Source organism: Chamaea fasciata, unplaced genomic scaffold, assembly GCF_029207755.1.
Source record: "Chamaea fasciata isolate MVZ Bird 193981 ecotype frontalis unplaced genomic scaffold, bChaFas1.0.hap1 SCAF_12, whole genome shotgun sequence".
In the NCBI taxonomy this organism is placed as follows: domain Eukaryota; kingdom Metazoa; phylum Chordata; class Aves; order Passeriformes; family Sylviidae; genus Chamaea; species Chamaea fasciata.
This window is the reverse complement of record NW_027094097.1, coordinates 9,306,673-9,328,293: the sequence shown is the minus strand read 5'-3', so window position 1 is coordinate 9,328,293 and position 21,621 is coordinate 9,306,673. Positions and strand designations below refer to the sequence as shown.

At 59.3% G+C, this 21,621-nt stretch overlaps 2 protein-coding genes across 5 annotated transcripts; one reads left to right on the top strand and one right to left on the bottom strand.

The window, feature by feature from the left end:
- Window positions 1–106: 106 nt before the first annotated feature.
- Window positions 107–7,754, bottom strand: FCSK (fucose kinase). Its single transcript, XM_066194446.1, has 23 exons — window positions 7,653–7,754; window positions 7,409–7,566; window positions 7,240–7,290; window positions 7,029–7,154; window positions 6,835–6,907; window positions 6,434–6,531; window positions 6,205–6,285; window positions 5,997–6,116; window positions 5,674–5,815; window positions 5,218–5,345; window positions 5,014–5,115; window positions 4,410–4,580; window positions 4,269–4,336; window positions 3,754–4,124; window positions 3,297–3,507; window positions 3,037–3,203; window positions 2,709–2,936; window positions 2,433–2,576; window positions 2,153–2,272; window positions 1,891–2,078; window positions 1,605–1,704; window positions 891–1,114; window positions 107–713 (listed from the first exon to the last, which is right to left on the bottom strand). Exons 1-23 carry the CDS (start codon window positions 7,723–7,725, stop codon window positions 597–599), a joined length of 3,261 nt encoding a protein of 1,086 aa, XP_066050543.1. The 5' UTR covers window positions 7,726–7,754; the 3' UTR covers window positions 107–596.
- Window positions 7,755–7,925: 171 nt separating this feature from the next.
- ST3GAL2 (ST3 beta-galactoside alpha-2,3-sialyltransferase 2) lies at window positions 7,926–21,524 on the top strand. Of its 4 annotated transcripts, none has more exons than XM_066194443.1 (8): window positions 7,926–7,967; window positions 16,552–16,821; window positions 16,911–17,336; window positions 17,454–17,647; window positions 17,881–18,060; window positions 18,241–18,286; window positions 18,446–18,565; window positions 18,840–21,524. In XM_066194443.1, the coding sequence occupies exons 3-8, from the start codon at window positions 17,004–17,006 to the stop codon at window positions 19,011–19,013; spliced, it is 1,047 nt and encodes a 348-aa protein (XP_066050540.1). In that variant the 5' UTR covers window positions 7,926–7,967; window positions 16,552–16,821; window positions 16,911–17,003; the 3' UTR covers window positions 19,014–21,524. The 4 variants fall into 4 exon arrangements, with proteins under 4 accessions (XP_066050540.1, XP_066050537.1, XP_066050541.1 ...); XM_066194440.1 differs by lacking the exon at window positions 7,926–7,967 and adding an exon at window positions 8,606–8,692; XM_066194444.1 differs by lacking the exon at window positions 7,926–7,967 and adding an exon at window positions 14,367–14,395.
- The last annotated feature ends 97 nt before the right edge of the window (window positions 21,525–21,621 follow it).

Genomic DNA, 21,621 nt, shown 5'->3' with positions numbered 1-21,621 from the left:
CATTCCCACCCCTGGAAAAGTTTTTCCCATGCAATGCTGGGCCTTTGCTATCCTGTGAAGAGGGAGCAGCCCTGCTAGGGACAGAGCGGCACAAACACATGCTGAGAACAAGCTTTTTTATTCAGACAGACTAGTAACTTGCTTTCACAATTCACTATTTCACTGCTGAAATAGTGCCTCAGGATAGGAGAGGGTCTTGATTCCACATCCAGCTGCATGCCTGGTGCAGGAGCATTACATGCTGAACAGACAGCTTGGGTCCTTGCTACTGGAGGAGCAGGAAGGTTCCTGCTAGATGCAGCATCACAAATGCTAGCTTGGTTCCCTTTGAAGTACTGTAAAAACTGGAGTGAAACACCAAAACCAGGCTGCAGGCCCTAGCAAATTGTCCCACCAGCAAGGCAGCGGTAGTTTTGCCTGCCTGCACAACTTGTCACAGCTTCTCCAGGCTCTGGCTTTTGGGGCAAGTAGCAGCACAAAAAGACCATATGGAGATCTAAGGGCACTTGCTGGAGCTGGCTGAAGAAGCTGCCCCTAAAGCAGTGGGGATTTCCCAGCACCTGTTCTGGATATCCGCCAGGAATGGGCCAGGGCTTTCACACAGCCCTGTCCCCTCCAGAGTGAGCACCGTCCGTCGTATCGCATTCCACGACCTCCACAGAGAAACCACCTGTGTCCACTTCAATGCTGTGGATACTGAAGTTGCCCAGTCCCTGGAAAAAGAGAATCACAGGTTATGGCAAGAGCCAGCAAAGGACCCCTTCTCACCTGCAGGGTCCCAGGGAGGGCACTGGAAAAACAAACCCCCTGTGTGGTGGGGAGAGATGCTCCTCGTGCTCTATATAAAGCTGCTGCAAGCTGCCTGCAACAGTGGGGGGCTCACAGCTCACCTCAGTGTCTGCCAGGATGTGGTGCAAAGCCTCTTTCTGCCGAGGGGCTTTGGTTAAGATGTAAAGGAAGCCGCCGCCGCCAGCCCCAGCCAAGCACTGCCCATGGACGTAGGGCCGGAGAGCGTCCATCATGCGCCCAACAGCCAGCGGCTCGCAGCCCGGGGCCATGCACTTCTTCTGCTGCCAGTAGCAGTCCAGGCACTTGCCAAGGAGCAGTAGGTCACCTGCAGAGGAGGGAATGTTGCAAATTACTTGTCTTTGTTTCTCACCCAAAGGGCAGAAACATGCTCAGCCCAAGCTAAATTCTGCCTTCGCTTTTCCAGTTCCTCCCAGCTCTGCTAGCCGAGCAGGCAACCCCAGCCCTGTCACGTTGCTATTTTTAATCCTCCACAGGGGGAGGATTCCCTTGCTTTAATGCTCCAGCTTCCTCTCTGCAGCAGCCAGATAAATTCACTGCACTGACCAGGCATGGCCCCCAGCCCCGTCACCAATGGCACACTGCTAATCAATCAGATTCAGCACGTCTAACCCCCTCCTCAAAATCTTTGTTCAAGCCTGAATTTTGAGGTATTGCCTGGTGAGGGTGGGCTCAGGGGAGGATTAGAAGCTTCTGCAGCTGCAAGAGCCTGCATCCCCCAGCCTTTTTCCCCAGGAAAGTTTGTGTTTCTTCAGCTGCTAAAAGGGTCAACCTGGCCCAGGGAAGGGGGCTCACACCTTGCCTCAAGGCTTGGGCACACTCCTCAGCATTGCTCACCAGCGCGTCAGCATTTTGCACAATGGAGGGCAGCCTGGCATACCAGTTTCTCACCACATCCTGCAAGAGGCCAGAATGTCCCTGTCATTGTCTTACTGCCTCTGGCAGCACATGGGGAGGTAGTGCTGCATCCATGGCCTTTGGGTGCCAGCTCCCTCTGGGGTGGCAAAGCTCTGCACAAGTGAAGGGGATGCCACCAAAGGTCACAGGGGGAGCAGAGGCCAGCCTGTGACACCCAGGAATTACCTGGAGCAGGTTGCGGGCCAGGCGAGTCTTCCCTGTGTACACCAGCAGCAGGTGATCGTTCAGGGTCTGGGTAAAACCATCAGGGATTGGGATCTGCTCCACTTCCACTCTGAGTGGCAGCTGGGCCTTTGACCTCCCAATTTTGATGCCAGGAACGAGCCCACCAACCTGGTCTTGCCAACCACCCCCTGCAGGGCAGAGGATCATCAGTTACTGCTGGGACCCCCACCTTGTGGGTCAGCTGCTGCCCCCCAGGCTCTACCTGTTGTGAGCCTCTGCTCCAGGTGCAGCACAGCATGGACAAGGGACTCAGTGCTGGCAGTCTTCCCTGCTGCTCGGTACAGGGAAGTCATCACTGCTCCTGCCAGGATGCTGCTGGTGCCTGGAGGGAGCACAGGTAGCGTCAGGGCAGTGAGGCACTGTTGCATCCCTAAGGGCAGCCAGGGGTGCAGCCAGGGGGATGCCCCATCCTGGTGCTGGCAGCGGGAAAAGACTCCCAGGCACCAGTGAGGGACTGCCAAGCCCCTTCCCTGCAGACCTACCGAGGCCAGACCCATGGGGCAGCTTCGACCAGGTATGCACCTCAAAGCCACCCCCGAAACTCTCCATCAGCTGGACCCTCAAGGGTTTCTGCGAGGGGAACTGCACAACCTGGGTGCAGATAAAGGCAGCTTTGAGCAGGGCTCCTGAAAACAAAAAGAAGTAAAGCTGATGCCTGCTGTACTACCTGCTCCTTCATTCCGCTGGCCCCAAAAGGGCCATCCTGGCACCAATGGCACATCACAGGTACAGAGCCAGGCTGGCAGGTGACCCCTCACCTGGTGCATGCGGCTGGCAGTAATCCTGTAAATGCTCCAGCTCCCGGCACACCAGCTCTGCCACCACCTCGCTCTGTGGTGTCCCGCTGAGGGTGACGAGGCGCAGCTCCGGCTGGACGATGCGCCGCACCCGGGCGCCAATGGGCCGGCACCCATCCACCAGCACTGCCACGTCCACCACTGCCCCCCCGTGCTCGTAGGTGATGGGGGGTGTGTCACTCCAGCCACCTGCCAACACTCATCATCAGCCTCCTGGGGTACCTTACTCCTATTCCCCCAGCACTGCAGGGGTGAGACAAGGATCCTCTGACTCTGGGAATGCGCTCACCAGAGAGGTCCAGGCGGGCTGGACACACCACCTGCACCCACTGACCCAAGGGTGGCAGCTCCACCTGCTCCACGCTGATGAACTGGCATGAGGACATCACTGCCTTTCGGACAAGGATCTGCTCAGCCCCCTCATAATGCCGAGCTGCTCTCACCAGCAGAGCCGGCCTGGGATAAGAGATGCTGAGCCCACTGCCACATCTCCATGACAGCACCAGTGCATGGAATGGGGCAGTTGCCCCTTGCCAGCCCCAGCCTCACCGGCTCATCCACTTCTGCCGCTCAGCAGCCAGCTCCTGGACACCACCAGCAATGTCCCCGCTCTCCAGGCGCCCAAAAGCAGAGGCCCATTCCCTGTTGGCAGCAGGACCACTCCGCAAGCCCCCTTCCCCTTGTGCCATGCAGCCCAGAACCTCAGCAATACAGGCAAGTGCCCGTGCTGCAATACCAGCGTCGCTGGCTGTGGAGGCAACTAGAAAATAAAATAAAAGGAGGCTGCAAAGCACAGCCAGGCTGCAGGCTGCACCCCAACTAGCCCACTTCTGCCATAAGCTCTCCCAAGGGAGCGGGACTTGCATAGCTAACCCCCACCTGGGCTTGTTGGATGCCCTGCAGGCACACCCCCATGGGGTCCTGCAATAGGGGGGGATGACTGAAGGGGGTGGGGAGCACTGAACAGTCCTGATAACAAGAGATGCAACTCATAAGTCCAGCTCACCCTCATCCAGCGTGCCCAGCATGGCCTCGTGGTACCCCTCGTGGACAGCACTGCGGGCAAGCGGCAGGAGGCTGCTGTCCTGGCGCCCCAGCAGCACCCGCCGTACCTTGCGCTGGCCCTGCAGGAAGAACAGGGCCTGGCGTGCGCCCAGCTCGGCTTCCGTGTCCAGGCAGGGCAACAGCTCCTGCCAGGACATACGCCAGGCCGTCCGCCAGCGCACCAGCTGCTCACTGGCCACGGTGGCCAGGCCCAGCAGCCACAGCACATCCTCCAGCCCTAGCACCTCACGGGCGTGCAGCACCGGGAAGAGCCGGGCGCTGAGCAGGCAGCGGCTCCTCCGCGGCGTCTCGGCATCCCAAAGGTCCCCTTCCCTGACGGAGGGAAGAGACCATCAACACTGCCCTGGGGCTCGAGGACACCTTCCATGAGGGGAGCTGGAATGTGGGATGGGTTGGGGTGGTCATGACACCTCCAGGAGCTGGATCTCTTGTCCCATCCTGACACGTGGCACCTACCGTACACCCGTTCGTTGGAAAAACTCAGCCCAGGGCACGTTCAGGTAGGTGGCTTTTTCCACAGGGCTCTGCAGGGACACAGAGGGGCTGATCACACTTTGGCTTTGCTGGGAGCCTTGTGCCACCTCACTGCCCCCGCACCTGCCAGTCGTCGAGGCGGCCGGTGAGAGTGAACACGCGGCAGGGCAGGTCACGCAGCCGGATGTGGTGGCCCTGCAGGACAATATCACGCAGGGGATAGCCCCGCAGGGCTGCTGAGGAGCCCACGTTGAGGCCCGAGAGGAGGCAGCCAGGACCAATTGCCAGGGGACCCTGAGGAAGAAGCAACAGTGGCCCCCAAATCAGAACCAAATCCTCACCTTGGAATGGGACAACCACCCTGAGTGACAAGCTGGTGCCAGCACAAGCCAGGTGGCAGCATGTAATTTTGTCACAAGATCGAAGAAACACAGACTACAGCAATTCAGGCCAGGCAACAGCCTCCAGGGCTCACAGCCATAATGGAGCCCCCAAAGGAGAGGGTATGCCCTGGTTCCCAGCTCAGGACAGGCCAGAAGTGACAGCCTCATCCCCTTGTTTGCAGAGGGTGACAGCCAACAGGGTGCCCAGCACCAGTCAAAATGTGGCCCCAAAGAGGAAGGGCACCCCAAAGCTGTGGCTCCTCCATCCTAGGCAGCAACACATTGCCCTGCTGCCCATTCTGTGCACTGGCAGCTGCTGTGTCACCCCCATCCCATTCATGTACCTGGAGGTGACAGTGCTGGATGACACTGCCAGCTGCCAGCCGCACAGCTCCTTCCAGCAGGCAGTTGGTGACAGAAGAGCCATCCTCCAGGAGACAGGGCTCCTGCCAAGGGCACAGAGACATGTGTGACCAGGGTCTGGGCACACAGCCCAGAGCAACCCCCAAAAAACACTCATGAGCAAGGCTGGGGATGGAAGGACATACATCCACGTGGGAATGGGCTGTTTTGCAGAAGCGGAGGTGGCTGGCAGAGCCAGGCAGGAGAGTCAGGCTGCGGATGTGATCACTGGCAGAAGCAGTCATGTAGCCGTAGGATCCATTGGGAATGCAGGCTGGGAGGGGCAGGAGAGCTTTTAGCACATCGACAAAAGAAGTGGGTGTGTCTCACACTCATGTGAGCCAGGCTGGACATCCCCACTTGAAAGGGTGGGGAGTGAAAACCTGAGGACCCGCAGCTGTGGGGAGACACAGATGACCATCAGGCCCTGACCACTCCGTCTCTCCCCGTGCAGGGAAGAGGGGCAAGGAAGGGGTCACATCATATGCACTCACCGCAGCACAGAACCATAGAATGGTTGGGGTTGGAAGGGACCTTAAAGATCATCTAGTTACAACCACCTGGGCAGGGACACTCCACTAGAAGTTGGAAGAAGCACTCACCCATGCTAAGAGGGAAGCCACGGAGAGCTGTCCACAGCACAGAGCGGGCGCTCCGCACGCTGGCATCGCCACCACCCTTCACAAAATCTTCCTCTGTCATCCCCCCTGCCATGCACAGCACAATGTCGAAGAAGAGGGACAGCTGGGGAGAGACAGGACTTGTTAGGTCCAGCCATCCTGAACCCCACCCTGCTACTGGGTGCTCCCTCACACTACTTCTCCCACCCAAATCTGGCAGTGTGAGGGCAAGCAGACCCTACAGAGATGCCCCGCAGTGACACCTGTGTTGTAAAGGGTACTGTCCCCCACAGAGGGGCTGTCACCTGGATGGGTGGTGCCCCTGAGTCCAGTCCCATGTAGGTGCAGGCATCCAGAGGAGGGATGACGTGGGTGGCCAGAAGCTGCTCGGCAGCATCCGAGGAGAAGAAAACAATCCCGCAGACCTGCCAGGCACATCAGGGCTGAGGCTGCAGCTGTGGTGACACAAGGGATGGGGCTGGCAGGGTCACCAACACCTGCGCTGTGCCATACCAGTGGGACAGTGCCATCTGGCCCCACACACTGCCGGATCTGGGCCTCTGTGCCTTTGTAGATGATGTCACGCACCAGCCCCTGGGAGCAAAACCACTCCAGTGAGCTCTTCAGGGAACCCCAAGCCAAGCAGCCACAGCAGCACTGAGACCTCAGCACCCAAGGGATCAAAGGACTGGGGATCCCTGCACCTCCAAGGGATGTCTCTGGAAGGGAGAGCTGCCCCAACCTGCTCATTGGTGAGGTAGACCCCATGGTTCCTGGCATAGGCTGGGCTCCCGGGCACTGCAATCACTCGGACGCCCTGGAAGTTGTTCCAGTTGATCCCTGGTGGAAGGGACAGAGACCAGTGCCCACTGGGGCAGTGCATATACTCACACTGGGCACAACTACCTGAAAACCCGGACCACAGCAGTGGAAGTGGCAGCACTGACACCAGGTGAGGTGCCCACAGTGCTGTGCCACCTCACTGCAGGCACAACAGATGCTCCCAGACGTGCAAATGACAGCAACAGCTGAGCATCCACACCCTCATGGGAGCACAGCACAGGCTGAACCAGCCGTGCTGCTTGTTAGGAACCCTGACCCATGCCAAATTTGGTGCAGGAAGCAAGGCTGATATCCACTCACCTGGTGTTGAGGGCACAGTGAGGAGCATGTCAGTGCTGCAGACCCAGACACCAGGTGGAGAGCCCACACAGAGCTGCCAAGAGAAGGACCACGTGACAAGGGATGGCAGGGAAGGAGCCCAGGAACCCAGCGTCATATCCATCTAGATAGGAGCCAAACTCATCCCTGGGGCCCCATCCCCAGGCTGCACAGACCCGGTGTGTCATGGTCCCCAGCAGGCTGTCCAGGTTGCAGACCAGCGCTTCGGCTGCGGCGCCGGGCTCCTCAGCAGGCAGGCAGGTGAAGGCACGGCCGCAGTCGTCAAAGGAGAAGTCGCGGCCCTGGTGGGACAGAGAATATAGCGGGTCACCGGGAGGGAGCGGGTGCAATAAGAGATCCCATGCTGGGCTGCAGGTCGGCTCTCACCATGTGCAAGATGAGGATGCGGGCGTCCCTCAGGACGTCAGCGGTCACCACCTGGGAGAGAACGGCAGGGAACAGTCAGTGGGGACGGGACAGGCACCGCTCACTCACTTCTAGTGTCCCCTCCCGACTTCCAGCCTGCCCAGACCCACCAGAGGCTGTCACCTCTCACCGTGCATCCGGCCCGGGCGCTGAGGTGCTCGGCCGCCACCAGCAAAGCGTTCAGGGTGGCACCGCCGCTGCCCAGGCGGGCCCAGGGGTCCTCCACGGCCAGGAGCAGCGCGGGGGGGCGCGGGCCCAGCCCGCCCCGCAGCCGCCGCACCTCCAGCTCTGCCAAACGAGAGGCCGGCGGCGTTGAGAGCCGGTCCCGCCGCCGCGCGCAGAGAGGGAGAAGGGGCGCCCGCCCCGCCACTTGCCTCGCTGCAGAGCGGACACGCCGCCATGGCCCCGCCGGCAGGTGAGGAGAAGAGCGCTCCACTCCGCCGCCATAAGCACCTCCTCCGCCCCCAGCCTGGCGCCGCGGGGCCTGCTGGGACGTTTAGTCCAGTCCCTGCACGTGCTCCGGGGCGCTCCGCGCTGAAGAACTACAATTCCCAGCGTGCACTGCGCAGCGAGGCACGGACCCCTTAAAGGCACAGCGCACCCCTATGTTGCTTCCCCCTTTCCCCCCATCTCGCAAAAGGGAGAATGGGGGTTTGACGTTTTCTGCCCTAAAATGGGTTTCGGCGGCGGTGCGTACCCCTAAGTGCCCTGGATCACCCCTGTCACGAGTCCGGTTCCTCGCAGGGTTCTCTGCGGAGAGAAGGGGTGCCTGGGCGGGGTGCGCTGGTGTCGGTCCCCGGTGGGTTGTCAGGGTGGGTGCCCGGTGGCTGCTGGGGTGCGATCGGGGAGGGCACTGAGGGGTGCCGATGCACTGCGGTGAGTGTCCGGGTGGGTACCGGAATGGGTACCAGAGAGGGTAGCGGGAGATGCCGGCGCGCCGGGTGGATACCGGGGTGGGTAACGGGGGATGGGTACTGGGTGCCGGTGACCGGAGATGCCGGTGCGCCGCGTGGGTACTGGGATGGGTACCGAGCTGGGTATCTCATTGGGTATCAGGGGTGTTCAGGGGCTTGCCGATGCGCCGGGTGGGTACCGGGGTGGATCCTGGCGGCTGAGTACCGGGGATGCCGATGCTGGGCACCGGTCTGGGGTGTGCCGCTGTGACGGAGTGAGTCCCGGGCTGGGCACCGGGGTAGATTCCTGAGATGCCGGTGGGTGAGTGGGCGCAGGCGGCCCCTCTCGCCTCCTACAAGTCCCACAAGCCCCGCTGGGCGGCCCAGGACTACATCTCCCAGCCTGCCGGCCCCGTTCCCCCCCGCCCCGCGCGGCGCGGCACGGCTCCGCACGGCGCGGAGGGCGGTGGCGGCGGGGCCCGGGGGAGCCCGGCGGAGGGGCCATGCCGGAGCTGAGCCAGGTACCGCGGCGAAGAGCGGGCCCCAGGCGGGGGGTGCGGGCGCGGCCCGGCTCGGTTCGGGATGCCGGTCCCGGGGAGGCGGCGGAGATAGCGGGCGGCGGCGGGGGAGCCCGTCCGGGAACTGCCCCGCTGCTGCGGGCTGGTGCCGGTGCTGGGAGCTGGCCTCGGGGAGCACCCACACGGGATGCGTCGCGTTCATCCCCGGTGTGGTGGTCCCGGTTGCTGGTCCCGGGGGCTGAGTGCAGGTCTCGGGGCTGGGAGTATCCACCCGGGATGCAATGGGTGCTGAGCCGCCCCGGGAGGATGTGCTGTCCCCTATCCGGGGTGCAGGTCCGGGTTCTGGGTGCTGGATGCTGGCTGCCGGGAGCATCCGCCGGGTTGCACTGGGTTCAGACCCAGGAGGTTGCGCTGGTCCGGAATGCTGGCCCGGGCCCTGCGGCGCTGTCCCCAGGGAGGATGCGCTGGCCCCAGCCGCGGTGTGCAGCCCCGCGGGGCAGCTCCAGGGTGCTGCCCGGGGAGGATGTGCTCGCCCCGGGGAGGATGCTGGCCCTAGCAGCGGTGTCGGGCTGGGGCTGATGGAGCTGCTCCCCGCCAGCCGTCTGCCCTGGGGTCTTGAGGGCAGAGCCGGCGCACCAGGGTGGGAGGGCTGGCTGCAAGGTGGCCCCAGTGGCCCCAGTGGCCCCAGTCCCCACCAGTGCCAGTGTGCGTGTAAGGTCCCTCAGCAGCAGTGTGACACATGGCTGCGTGACACACGGCATCCATTGCATGGGCAGTGGCCGCCAGGATTTCACAAACAGCCTGAGCGTCCCTGGGGACAGGGTAGAAAACTGTGTCACCGAGCAGGGGATGTCCCTTGCCTGCTTCTGTGTGTGTGGAGGGGGACACTAACGAGGGCATAGGTGTGAGATCTTTTCGGTGTGCCTGTCACATTGTTTCAGGGTGTTTCCCTGGCTGAAGCACGGCTGTCAGAGTGGGATTGATACCGTGCCCGTATTTCAGGGCCTGGAGATTCAAGGGGTCTCCACATATGACAGGGGCTTAAGTGATGCTGGCACAGGAGGAAGGCAAGGTTTTGCTCAGGCTCCAGCTGCAGAGTCAGAGCACTTATTCCAAAGCTCCCAAATATTTCCACAGAGTGAGGGCTTCCTATGTCAGCAGGAAAATATTGGGGGGAGGATGGCACTTGGGCAGCGTGCAAGCTCAGACTGGAGGAAGGGCCACGTCCCCTCCTGCTGCCGACAATCATAAAACATGGCTGGGGGGAGCCAAATCACACCAAACCCCAAAACTCGCTGAGCCTCCCTTCGGGAAGGTGTGTGGGCTTTGAGCTGGTGAAGGCAGTTTTGCCCTGCATTATCTCGGGCTCTTCTTTTCCCAGCCCTGAGCAGCCGCCCCGGCTGCATCGTGGCCAAGGCGGTGAGCGCCAACGGCAAGTTTCTCAACGCTTTGGGCTTGGTTTTCCCTTTCTTCTTTTTTCTTCCCCTTCTGTCAGAAGCAAAGATCGCGGTCTCAGCAAGCAGGGTTGGGCGGGGGGGTGCCTTGCCCGCCGCTGCCAACCCCCCCCCGCCCGGTGCGCTTGCCCGTCTGTCTGTCTGTCTGTCTGTCCCCATCTGGCAGCGACAGCGGCCCCGCTGCCGGTTGTGTGCGGCAGCTGCCTGTCAAAAGCTCTTCCCTCTCCTCCGAGGAGCTCATGGCGGTTCTTGGGAACGGCGGGGCGCGCTCCGCTCGCCGCCCACGCCTCGCCGGCGCCGGAGGCAGGCAGGGCGAGCCGGCAGGGAGAGCCTCGGCAGCCGCATGCTGCGGGAACGCTTGAATTTTCGTGCCCAAACAAGCTCCAAACTGCCGCTTTTTGGGGAAGAGCTCCGATGGCACTGAGGGCTCGGTGGTTTTGCTGCGGGCGCTCGGCACGCCGGATGCCGCCCGGTTTGGCACGCCGAGGTCTCGGCAGCTCGATGGCTTTCATCTCCTCCCGTTGCATTTAATTTTTGCACGATTGCAAGTTGCTAATTGCTCTCCAGTGGCTTGGCCGGCTTCAATGCTTCTTCATGAGCCAGGATTTATCAAAGCCCGCCTGACCCCGCGGGGTTGGGATGTGATAGGAGGCTGGGAACCTGCTCTCCCTGCCCTGCCCTGCCCTGCCCTGCTGGGCTCTGCGCTGGGCTCCGGGGTATCTCTTGGCTTCATGTCGCTCTTTGCCACTGCCGTCTTCCAAAAGCTTTTTTTTGGAAAGTAAAAGTGATTTGGGTCCCAGCTCCAAGGCAAAGTTCCCAAAGATACCCCCAAAACTGCACATGGATGAGTAGTGAATAGATATATAATATATATGCATGTGTGATGTATAGATTTTTTTTTTCTTACAGGATGGATAGTTCAGTGTTTGAGCTCTAAAATAACGCCCTCAACAGTTGCTCTTGGGAAATCAGAACAAGCTGCAGTCACTTTGCTCCAGGTGCCACCATGTCCCCAGCAAAGGACTTTTGATCTGCAGCAGTAATTGGGCTAATTAGGAAGCTGTAAATGCTCCCCCTTCTCCCCAGGTGTCTGAGCAGAGGCCCAGCTAGTGGAGAGAAGTCAGGGGCTCTCACCAGTGGAACTGCTCTAATTTTACATTTAATGGGAGTTCTTGGCTGTAACTCCACTGTGCTGGGATTGATGCCCTCCAGCCTGGGGAGCCTTTCGTAACTTCCCTGCAATGAAATCTCATATGTGCAATTTCCGTAACGAGTTCAATGTCCTCTCAGTGCTGCCCACAGGCAGAGCAAACCCGGGTGGCTTTGGGTGGTCACCTGCAGCCTGTGCAGTTCTCAGCTTGGGTTGTGCCCCGGGGCAGAGAGGGCGGCTGTGGTTACAGCACCCATCAGCCAGCCCTTGAAAGCCAGAGGAGAACCTTTGGTTTTCCACCGCCTGCGATCCTTGGCGCAGAGGAGATCCAGGGAGGAGGACAGGAAAGTGCAAGGGGGCCCCGTGTCCCAGCTCGCCTCCCCTGGGCAGAGGGCCACAACCGGCAGCGGCACCTCCTGGAGCAGCATCTGCCTGTCCTGTGCTCCTGCACGTATTTTCCTGGTGAGACTTCAGGCATGAACATAACGGGTCCAGGCTGGTAAAATCAACAGCAGTTGTGGAAGGGACATGGTTGCTTCCCAGCCAGCAAGGAGGCTCAGGCTGCTGCTGGCAGCTCACTGGCTGCTAGTGGTGAAAGGAGGGCAGGGGCCCTGCCCTTCCTTGGGAGCGTGTCTGCCTGCAGTGTGGCCACGTCTTCACAGGCAGCTGAGGCTGCAGGGAGACTGGTTCAGGGGTGTCTGTGGAGTGCAGCCCTGCTGCAGCAGGCAGGAAGGGGGACGGGGACCAGGCAGACCCTGCTGACCCATGCCCGTGGCTGTGGGAGGATGAGATGGAAATGTGGCCAGCAGTGGGGAGCTGGCTCCCCATGGGACCAGATGGTTTTGCATAGGAAACTGGGGCAAGGATGGGAGAGAGGAGTAGGCAGTGGTGGGTGACAAGCCCCAGCCTCTGCCTCCTCTGTTCTGCTGGGTTGCTTGGCCAAACCTCGGCCACCAGCTTGGTGGCGCCTGGTGTGGTGGTGCGTGACCCAGGGTTCAGTGGTACCCAGCTGAGTGGTGCCTGAGCTGATGGTACTTGAGGTGCAAACTGAGGCAGCTGGTGCAGACTGGGGGCTCTGAGGTGGGTGCTTGGGGTGCAGAGCAGCTGGGCTATCTCTGCCTCTCAGTTCTACAGGGATTCAGGATCAGGGGGGAGAATCCCACTCCCCTTCCTGCCTGTCCTGCCTCAAGGAGGGAGCTGCTGCTCCTGGCACAGGGCGCTGAGTGTAACAAGGCTGTGCTGTGAGCATGGCCTTGGACTTATCAACACCCTTGGAGTGCAGGGTCCCTTGTTCCCCATGGCAGCCTGGGGAGATCCAGAATGGCTGGCAGAGGGCAGGGGAAATGGCACTGGAGAATGCTCAGGGACATCGGCTGCACGGGCTGGTACATGTGGCTGGGTGGTCCCAATGGGAGTGTGAGCTGCAGGGACGGGCATCTGCCTTGGTTGCTTCTGTCAGTGTGAGTTTTGGGGAGGAGCATTGCCCCATCAAGCAGCACAGGGTGTTCAGGCTGGTGCAGTTCCCTGAGGGTTCCACTGTGGCTGGGCCAAGGGGCTTGGGATGCTGCTGGACCAGTCCCTGCAGGCCCATCTACCAGCAAGGGTGGGAGCATTCCATTCTGTTTTCCCACTGCTGGCACTCCCCTGTGCCCCCAAATCCCATAGGAAATTGCCTCAGAGTGACCGGCTCCATCCCAGCTCTGTGCTGGGGATTTGGGCTTCATGCTCCTTCCTGGCCCTATCCCAGTGCTGAGGGATAAGCCTGAAATAACCCCTCTGGAGGCCAGGCACAAGGAAAGGCTGGAACTGCTGCCATTGGCAGCCAGGGGTGCGAGTAGGGTTTAAAACATGGGCAACCCAATTAACTTGGCTCCATTAGCTGATTGAGCTGGCTGATAAGAGTATGATTAATTAAAAGGATGAAGAATAAGTTACCAGGTCCTCGCGGCTGTCGGGTTGTGGTGATGGCTTAACGCGTGACATTGGCTTCTTCTCTTAATGCCTGGTGCTTGTCTACTGCTGGCCATCAGTTCTTCATGGCATCAGCCCATGGCACGGAGAAACATCCTTGTGCTAGCATTTATCCAGGTCTGCTCTCTACTCCCTCTGCCATCCGGCTTCCAGGGAGAAAAAAAAACTCAAGGGAAAAATATAATCCCTCTGGATGGGTGAAGCAGGAAGGGACTTCTTAATTAACTGCAGTTTCCTCGCCAAGTCTTGTTTTGGCTTTGGAAGCCCAGTGATGCAGAGGGACAGGCTATCGCCCCTTCCCGCGCCGCCCCCGGCAGATTCCCGCTCGCTGTTCCAGGCTAACGCGAGCTGACGGTCCCACAGAGGCAAGCGGCTCCTCAGCACTCTGCCCGGGGGCTGCAACCTCTGGCAGCGCTTGGGCCATGGGCAAAAAGAAATCGGAATGGTTTTATGACGTTTCGTAGTAATCCTGCTCACTGAATTCGTGCCTGAAACAAGGATAGGTCACCACTCGCTGTTTCTGCCTGGCATTGAAGGAGGTGGGAGAAGACTTGATTTAGATCTGCTCCTTCCCTGTGAAAGAAACACAACTCCAAATCTCAGGTTTTCCACCCGTGACAGAGATGCCAGTCCAGTCCAAGGGGGCCCTGTGTGCTTCCCCTTCCTGCACGTGCAAGAGCCCATGCACCGCTCTGGCACCCAGTGAATGGTTTGGGGGCGGCAGAAGTGATGTCTCTGCACGGGGATCATGGGACGAGTAGCACCTGGTCACCTAGGGTGGCATTTCCCAAAGAATCCTGGGGGAATTTTCAGACCATTCATACCTGGGAAGAGCAGCAGCCAGTGCAGACAATGCTGCCACTGCTCCTCCACTCCTCTTCTCTCCCTGCTCCAAACATGGTGACATCCCAGTGATGGCTCCTTCCTTTGCCCACCCTGCCATTTACTGGCATGGAAATTCATGCCAACAACCCCAGGATATCTTAGAAATGAGCAAACAAAGCCAGTGAGACCTAAAGATGCCAAGTGGGGATGCATTGATGGTGTTTTGTCTGACAGGGAAGGGGCAGGCATCCTCCAGGCCCTGGGGCTGTCAGTCACATCACTCCAGCATTCATCCTGAAATGAAAGGTAATATGATTGGAAAACACCATCACCATCCACCTGTAAAAGCAGCAGAGCAATTTGCCAGGACCTTTTAATAGCCTTGCTTCATTATCTCCTGCAATCAAGGAGAAACTTGTGCTTGATGAGGATATGGTCCTCAGGAGGCAATTCAGAATCCTGGGGATGAATTTGGTGATGCAAGGGGTTTTAGTGGCATCGCTGAGTTACCATGTTGGCTCACCACAGAAGAAATCCTTAAATCCCTTATTATTTTAAGAAGGAAACATCCAAATCTGATGCAAAAAGCTCCTGCAAGTGGAGTTTTATTTGTGGAGGCGGGTTGGATTAGGATTGGGCAGGGAGGGCATGGATATTGCTGGGGTATGTTTGTACGTGTGGGTGCCCTGTCCCTGCTGGGGGCTGTAAGGACCAGTGCAGATGGAAATAGCTGCCAGCTCCTGCTAGGAAAATGATGACTCAAACCAGCCGCTGGGATTTAAGGCTTCTTTTATCGCGCATGAGCTGGTCTGGAGGGGGGTTTCCCCCCCGCTGTGGTCGGGGGCAGCTCCAGGAGGCCCTAGGATGGGGGCCGTACAAAATGTGCTCCAGATGGTGTCAGGGCTGGGATGTATGAGGCAGGACCAGGCTGGGCTGGGGAGCCGGAAATGGATTTCCCCCTTTTCACCAGGAACAAAAATAACACAAGCACGTGATAGCTCATTTCCTTTAGCCTTTAAAAAGCCCCGTGGGATGTTTAGCAGCGGGAGCAGGGGAGGAGGATCAGCCCATCCTGCTTGGTGGCCCTGCCATATCATAGCAGAAAAAAAACCCCAAAATTGCCTTTTACCTATTAATCTTTCCAGCGTTTTGCATCTGGGGGGAGGGGGGGAGGAGGGATGTTACAGCTTCTTTCTGGCTTTATCCCAAACTCCCTAAATGCAAACCCTCTGTTTAACAACCACCCTGCTTTTTCCACTGGCAGCAGCCCAAGGAGCTGGTTGCAGTCACTGCTGGCCATGCGTGTGCCATGTAGGCGTGTTAAAATTCCCCGCCAGAGCCCAGGAAAGCACTTGAACTGGGATGTGCCTTCGGTTTTTGGCTCTTTCCTTTAAAGACTGTCCCCGCTTGAACAAATATTTGACAGAGGGTTAATGGTTTGGGAGGGAGGAGTCCATTCCTGGCTGGGGGAGCCTTTGGGGTCCATGTTCTCCTCCCATCTCAACAAGGTAGTTTTTGGGGCCTTAGCAGTCTGTTCCTGGAAAGCAAGCCAGTGTTTTCCAGAAGATGTTTTTTTCCTAGGGAAGAAGCATCCCGGTGCCTGCCAGCTCCTAATTACTGCTGTTGGCCTTGGCACTGGCTTAATTGGGGCCAGAGCTGAGCCGTGGAGGTGACGGCTCTGCAGGGTTTTGCCTTGGGGCGGGTCATGCCCTCCCCAAAAAGGCCTGGAGGGGAGGTCACGTCTCCAAACCCTTGGGATTCTGCCTCAACTCAGTGACTGGGTTAAAAGGGGATTTTCAGCTTCTTTTTTTTTTTTTTTGGCCAAGGAGCGCTGTCTGGCTCTGCCCGCCCCTCTGCTCGGGGGGCTCGGCCGCTCCTCCCGCCCCTCCCCGGGCGCAGGCGCCAGCACCTCTGCCCCGGCTATTTTTACCCGCCGGGATCACGAGCGAGCGAGTGACCTTCCCCAAGGGACGCTGCCGCTCCGGGGGGGGACAAGTCGCCAGCGTCCGTCCCCGGGGTGCCCGTCAGGCTGCGGAGCGGCTGTTTCCCGGCTCTCTCGGCGGCGGCGGCAGCCGGCGAAGAGGGTTTTGGAGGGGCTGCTTATGGCGTGATAGAGAAGAATTGAGCCTACAGAAAGGAGCCGCTTGTTTGGCTCCGGAGGCGAGTTCATGGCTGAGCCTTTGTCTGGCAGAGACAGGGAGGGCACAGTCTGGGACCTGCTGCGAGTTCCCCAGGCACGGATAGCGATGCCGGGACATCTCAGCTCCCTGCGCCTGCTTGTCCCCTTCGGGGATGGCTCGTACCCTGCGGCCCCTTGCCCTGACGGGCTGGGAGGCATTTTGGGGCGTTCAGTGGGGAATAAAGTCCTCAGCCCCCAGCACCCTCCTCCCGCTGGCCGCAGCCCCCCATCTGCTGGCTGTGTCGCCACCCCTTGACCCGCCGTCCCCTCCTTCCCGCTCCAGGCCGGTGTTGTGGTGGCCGTGTCCCCGAGCCAGCGGCTGAGGGCAGCGTGCCAGCGGATCAGCTAAACCCCGGGGATGATGAGCGCCGTCGCAGCTGAGCGCCAGCCGGGGCCGGGACCTGGAGGAGCCGCCGGGGCGCGGTGCCGCGGCTGAGGCCGGTGCGCCGGGCTGTGCCGGACCCCTCAGCAGATGCTCCCTGCCTGGCACGTGGAGCCACCGGGGGCCCTCGCCGCGGCCGGACAACGCGGATGGAAAGCTGCAGCCCAGCAGGTAGGAGCCCGGTGCGGTGGGTCCTGGGAGGCGCTACATCCCCCTCCCCACACCGCCACCGCAGGGAGTTACAGCTCTCGTTCCTGCAGGGAGCCTCGCTGGCCGGCTGACGCCCTCCCGCGCCCTATGCCCGCGCCCTGTGCCGGAGCGGGCGCCGTCCCCGGCTCAGCCACCCGACGACCATGAAGTGCTCGTTGCGCTTCTGCTTCCTCTCGACCGCCTTCCTGCTCGTCTTCGTCATGTCCCTCCTCTTCACCTACTCCCACCACAGCATCGCCTACCTGGACCCCGGCGGGCTGGGCGGCATCCACCGGGTGAAGCTGGTGCCCGGCTATGCCGGCATGCAGCGGCTCAGCAAAGGGGGGCTGTATCCCCGGGGCTGCTCCTGCCGCCGCTGCCCGGCCGAGGAGCCCGGGGCCACCGACTGGTTTGATGGGCGCTATGACGGCACCGTGTCCCCAGTGTGGACCAAGGAGAACATGGACCTACCGCCCGACGTCCAGAGGTGGTGGATGGTGAGCCCAGGGACGGGAGAGGCGTGGTGTGCTCCGGCACAGGGGGGCACAGATTTCTCTTCCCCCACAAGGAGGGGACGCTGGCTGATTCCCCCCTGCCCCCTTCCCTCCTTGCAGATGCTGCAGCCCCAGTTCAAGTCCCACAACACCCACGAGGTCCTGAGCAAGCTCTTCCAGATCGTGCCGGGCGAGGATCCCTACCGCTCCCGTGACCCACGCCGCTGCCGCCGCTGCGCCGTGGTCGGCAACTCAGGCAACCTACGCGGCTCTGGTTACGGGCCGGAAATCGACGGGCACGACTTTGTGATGCGGTGAGGCCCAGAGAGCACTGCCAGGGACCTGCCCACCCGGACAGCACAGAGACGTGGGGTGGTGTTGGCACGACCGGGTACAGGGATGAGTGGGAGTGAGTCCAGCCTCGCCCCCTCCCCTGGGTGGGAAACTTCTGCTTGGCAGCATTTAACAGCCCATGGGGATCACCCGTGTCATCTGCAAGGCACCGGGCATCGGGAGGGTGGTGTCATCCTCTCGGCTCTCTCCCCAGGATGAACCAGGCTCCCACCGTGGGCTTTGAGGGCGATGTGGGTGGTCGCACCACACACCACTTCATGTATCCCGAGAGTGCCAAGAACCTGCCCGCCAATGTCAGCTTTGTGCTCGTGCCCTTCAAAACCCTGGACCTGCTCTGGATCGCCAGTGCCCTCTCCACCGGCCAGATCAGGTTGTAAGTACCCAGTGGGCACTGGCAGCACCAGGCTGGTGGCTCACCTAGCTCAAGGACAGCTCCCCTGGGAGCAGTGGGGACTCATTTGTTCCTCCCTCCAAGAGCCCCCCTTGGCAACTCAAGCTAGACTGGGGGCATGAGACCACCAAGAACTCACCTGCCTCTCTGCTCTTTTCCCAGCACATACGCACCTGTGAAGCCTTTTCTGCGTGTGGACAAAGAAAAGGTACGTGGGGCCCATCCCTGTCACTGCCACGAGCACTGGTATGGCTGTGGCCCCTGTCACCTCATCCTTCCCCAAGGTTCCCGGTGCTCCTTCAAGGGCTGCTGATGCCAAAGGGAGTATGGCTGGGGCTCCTCTTCTAACCTTGGTGTGTCCTCCCAGGTGCAGATCTACAATCCTGCCTTCTTCAAGTACATCCACGACCGCTGGACGGAACACCATGGGCGCTACCCCTCCACTGGCATGCTGGTGCTCTTCTTTGCCCTCCATGTCTGTGATGAGGTGGGTGGTGTCTCCTTCAGCTCCTGGCTGGCATGGAGTGGGTTTGCTGAGGCCCTGAACCTCGCAGGGTTAAGGAAGGAGGCGGATTCTTTGGGTCAAACTGCAGCAGTCACTCTGGTTGCCTGACACAGTGATGGGCCCCCTTGAGGGGTGGGAAGGCTGTGCAGAGGGATGGGCACCTTTGAAAATCACCCCAGCAGTGCAGGGGTTGCTGAGACAAGGGTGTCCCAGCCTGGTGGGGGGTTCTGGCTCACTCCCTCCCTTGCTACTGCAGGTGAATGTCTTTGGGTTCGGTGCTGACAGCCGGGGGAACTGGCACCACTACTGGGAGAACAACCGCTACGCCGGAGAGTTCAGGAAGACAGGGGTGCACGATGCCGACTTTGAGGCACACATCATCGACATGCTGGCCAAAACCAGCAAGATCGAGGTTTACCGGGGAAACTGAGGGCTGAGTCTCTGGCTCCTTGCTCCAGCAGGTCCTGCTGCCTGCAGGGGCAGAGGGTGAGGGTCTCCCTGGTAGCCTCAGGCAATGAGCACGGATGGGCAGCGCAGTTCCACACTGCTGACAGAGCCACCGCGGTGGTATTTGGTGCCTCCAGCAGCCAATCAGGTTCAGAGCTAAAGGAGACTTTTTGCTTTTTTTTAATTATTATTATTATTATTATTAAGAAACCCAGCTGAGAAAGGATTTATAAACACAATCAGTGACTGACCAGGCGGTGGGGGTGGCCGCCTTGCATCTCTCTACAGTCAAACCAAATGCTGCTCTTTTTAAAACAAGACAACACCCCCGCCCCGAAGGCGCGTGACTTTGGGGAACCCCTCGAGCATCCCGTCCAGGCCGAGGGGGCTGAGGGAGCTGTGATGGCTGCGCAGCCTCACCAGTGGAACCAGCTGCTTCTTTTTTCCTTTATTTTGGTATTTTTTTTACCCCCCTGGGGCAGCCGATGCCGTCGTTTCTCCAGGGAAGGCTCCTGGCACAGAGGCAGGTCCCAGCACATGGATCCATGGTGGGGAGCCAGAAGCTTCAGGAAGCCGACCATTGCTGATGCTCTGCTGCAGGCTGGCCACTGCTGGCACAGCTGTGCAGGGAAATGAAGAGGAATCTCGACTTTGGGGTGCATCATCCCTGCTCTTCTACCTGAGGATGGGGAAGGGTAGGACTGATTTCAGGAATGACTGTACAGGAGGCAGCTAAGAAACCTACATGAGCAACAGCCTGGTCATTCTGGCTGAGCTCTATGACCAGTTGTTAGGATGCTCAAGGGGTTGTGGGTTGCAGCAGGGTCAAGGAGACAGAATTTCCTTTGCTTTCAGGCTGGGAAAAAAACAGAGATAAGTGGGTGAGTGAACTGTGCTTTTGCATTGCTCTAAACAGCTCTGGTGAGAAGCTGAAATCCCAAAGTCTTTGCTCTGTTTGCCAGGGTGACGCTTGGTTTACACCAGCCTGGTACAGTCGGTGCCCTCAGGGCTTCCTGGGCTGGACAGGCAGCCTATGACATGGGATGGGGAGATGCTGAAAGAAACTGCCTCCCCAGAGGTGTCATTAAAACCACTTTCTTTGGGTCAATCAGGTGTGGGGGAGATTTTTTTAGAAGATGCTGGAAAGGTCAAGAAAAAGGCAACCATGGAAAAGGTCCCCCAGAGAGGGACCCTCTGCCTGCACAGCTGATGCTGAGAGTGGAGCAGGGGCTGTGGGGCAGTGCCCATCGGGGGAAGCTCTGCCCATGCTGCCTGGTTGCAATAGTTAATTTGAGGAACAATCACTGTAGGGCTTTTTGGGCTTGGAGATGTTTTTATCCTTTTGTATCTGGCTTTTCTGTAGCAACCTCTTACCTGTTTCTTCACTTTGGTTTGGTTGTTTTTCAGGGTTTTATTTTTTTGAGGTTTCTCTGCAATTTTGAAACACAAGGGTGTGGGTCATCTGGAGTGGGCAAGGCAGCAGCTCCTAGGCTGGGGAAATTCAGCTTTTCTGTCCACAGGGATTTAAACTCCTGAGTTTTGTGGTGGGTTTGGTCTGTAAAAGTATGGCTGCCCTGGTGCAGGCAGCCCCGAGCCCCAGGACACAGGCTGCTGCAAGCTCTGCTCTCCACCTTCCTGGGTGGTTTTTGCTGATTTTATGTTTTTGTGGTTTTTTTAATGGGGAAGGAAATTAAAAACCACAAAACCATGAGCAACAATGAGTGCCTTGACCATCTCCCATCGGCGACACCAGGCTGTGCCCGATGTATCTGGCAGTTGTACCCACTTCCTTCCTCGCACCACACTGGATCTTAGCTGGAAAGTGCTGCTGGGAGAGAGGGACACATCCAGGCCCCAATGCTGGTGGCTAGAAAGGCCAAATCCAGTGTGATGAGACTGGACTAGCCCCTGTTGCAGCTGAGCAGGGCCAGGCCTGACAATCACAGGGTGAGCAGAGACGCTGAGTACCAAACCCAGGTACCAAACCCTCCAGCAGCACAGTACTGGCATCCAGTGTCAGATGCGCTTGTGGCTCCTGGCTGCCCTGACAGTATTATTTTTTTTGCTAACTTCCTTCCCCTACTCCCCTTTTCTCTGTTGTTTTAATTATTATTATATTATTATTCTTTATTTAAGCTGTCCCACTAGGACTTGTGACCACTCACGTCTCCCTGGCAGGGCGGCCGCAGGCAGGCGCGTGCTGCACGGCCGGCGCACCACTGTACTGTACATAGAGGAGATGTAGGCACAGGCTACGGGCAGGGGGGCAGGCAGGGAGGAGGTGCCCGGGCTGGCCCACCTGGCAGAGGTTGTCTGCATCACACAGTACCTGATCCAACCACCTCCTGCTCCACTGGGAGAGGGAGAGACCAGTGCTCCGGGCTAGGAGCAGGCAGGCAGCTTGGCCCGTAGCCTCTGTGTACATGGGTACTTCTGCACACAACTGTCTTAAACCAACTGGTTTTTTTAAAGTCAATAAAAATCATGCATCAAATCTGCTTGGTGGTTTTCTTCTGATAGCCCTGTCTACTGTGCCTTTGCCTACATCCAAACCTGGGCATCAGTGGGGTCAGGAGAGGAGGGAAAGGGAA

Bases quoted from the DNA above. Each gene is read 5' to 3' on its own strand.
- FCSK (XM_066194446.1), bottom strand. From the start codon at position 7,725: ATGGCGGCGGAGTGGAGCGCTCTTCTCCTCACCTGCCGGCGGGGCCAT. The intron at 7,567-7,652 runs GCAAGTGGCGGG...CTCGTTTGGCAG, and splicing joins CGTGTCCGCTCTGCAGCGAG to AGCTGGAGGTGCGGCGGCTG. The intron at 2,937-3,036 runs GTGAGCGCATTC...GAGTGTTGGCAG, and splicing joins AGCCCGCCTGGACCTCTCTG to GTGGCTGGAGTGACACACCC.
- ST3GAL2 (XM_066194443.1), top strand. From the start codon at position 17,004: ATGAAGTGCTCGTTGCGCTTCTGCTTCCTCTCGACCGCCTTCCTGCTC. The intron at 18,061-18,240 runs GTAAGTACCCAG...CTCTTTTCCCAG, and splicing joins TCCACCGGCCAGATCAGGTT to CACATACGCACCTGTGAAGC. The intron at 18,566-18,839 runs GTGGGTGGTGTC...TTGCTACTGCAG, and splicing joins CCCTCCATGTCTGTGATGAG to GTGAATGTCTTTGGGTTCGG.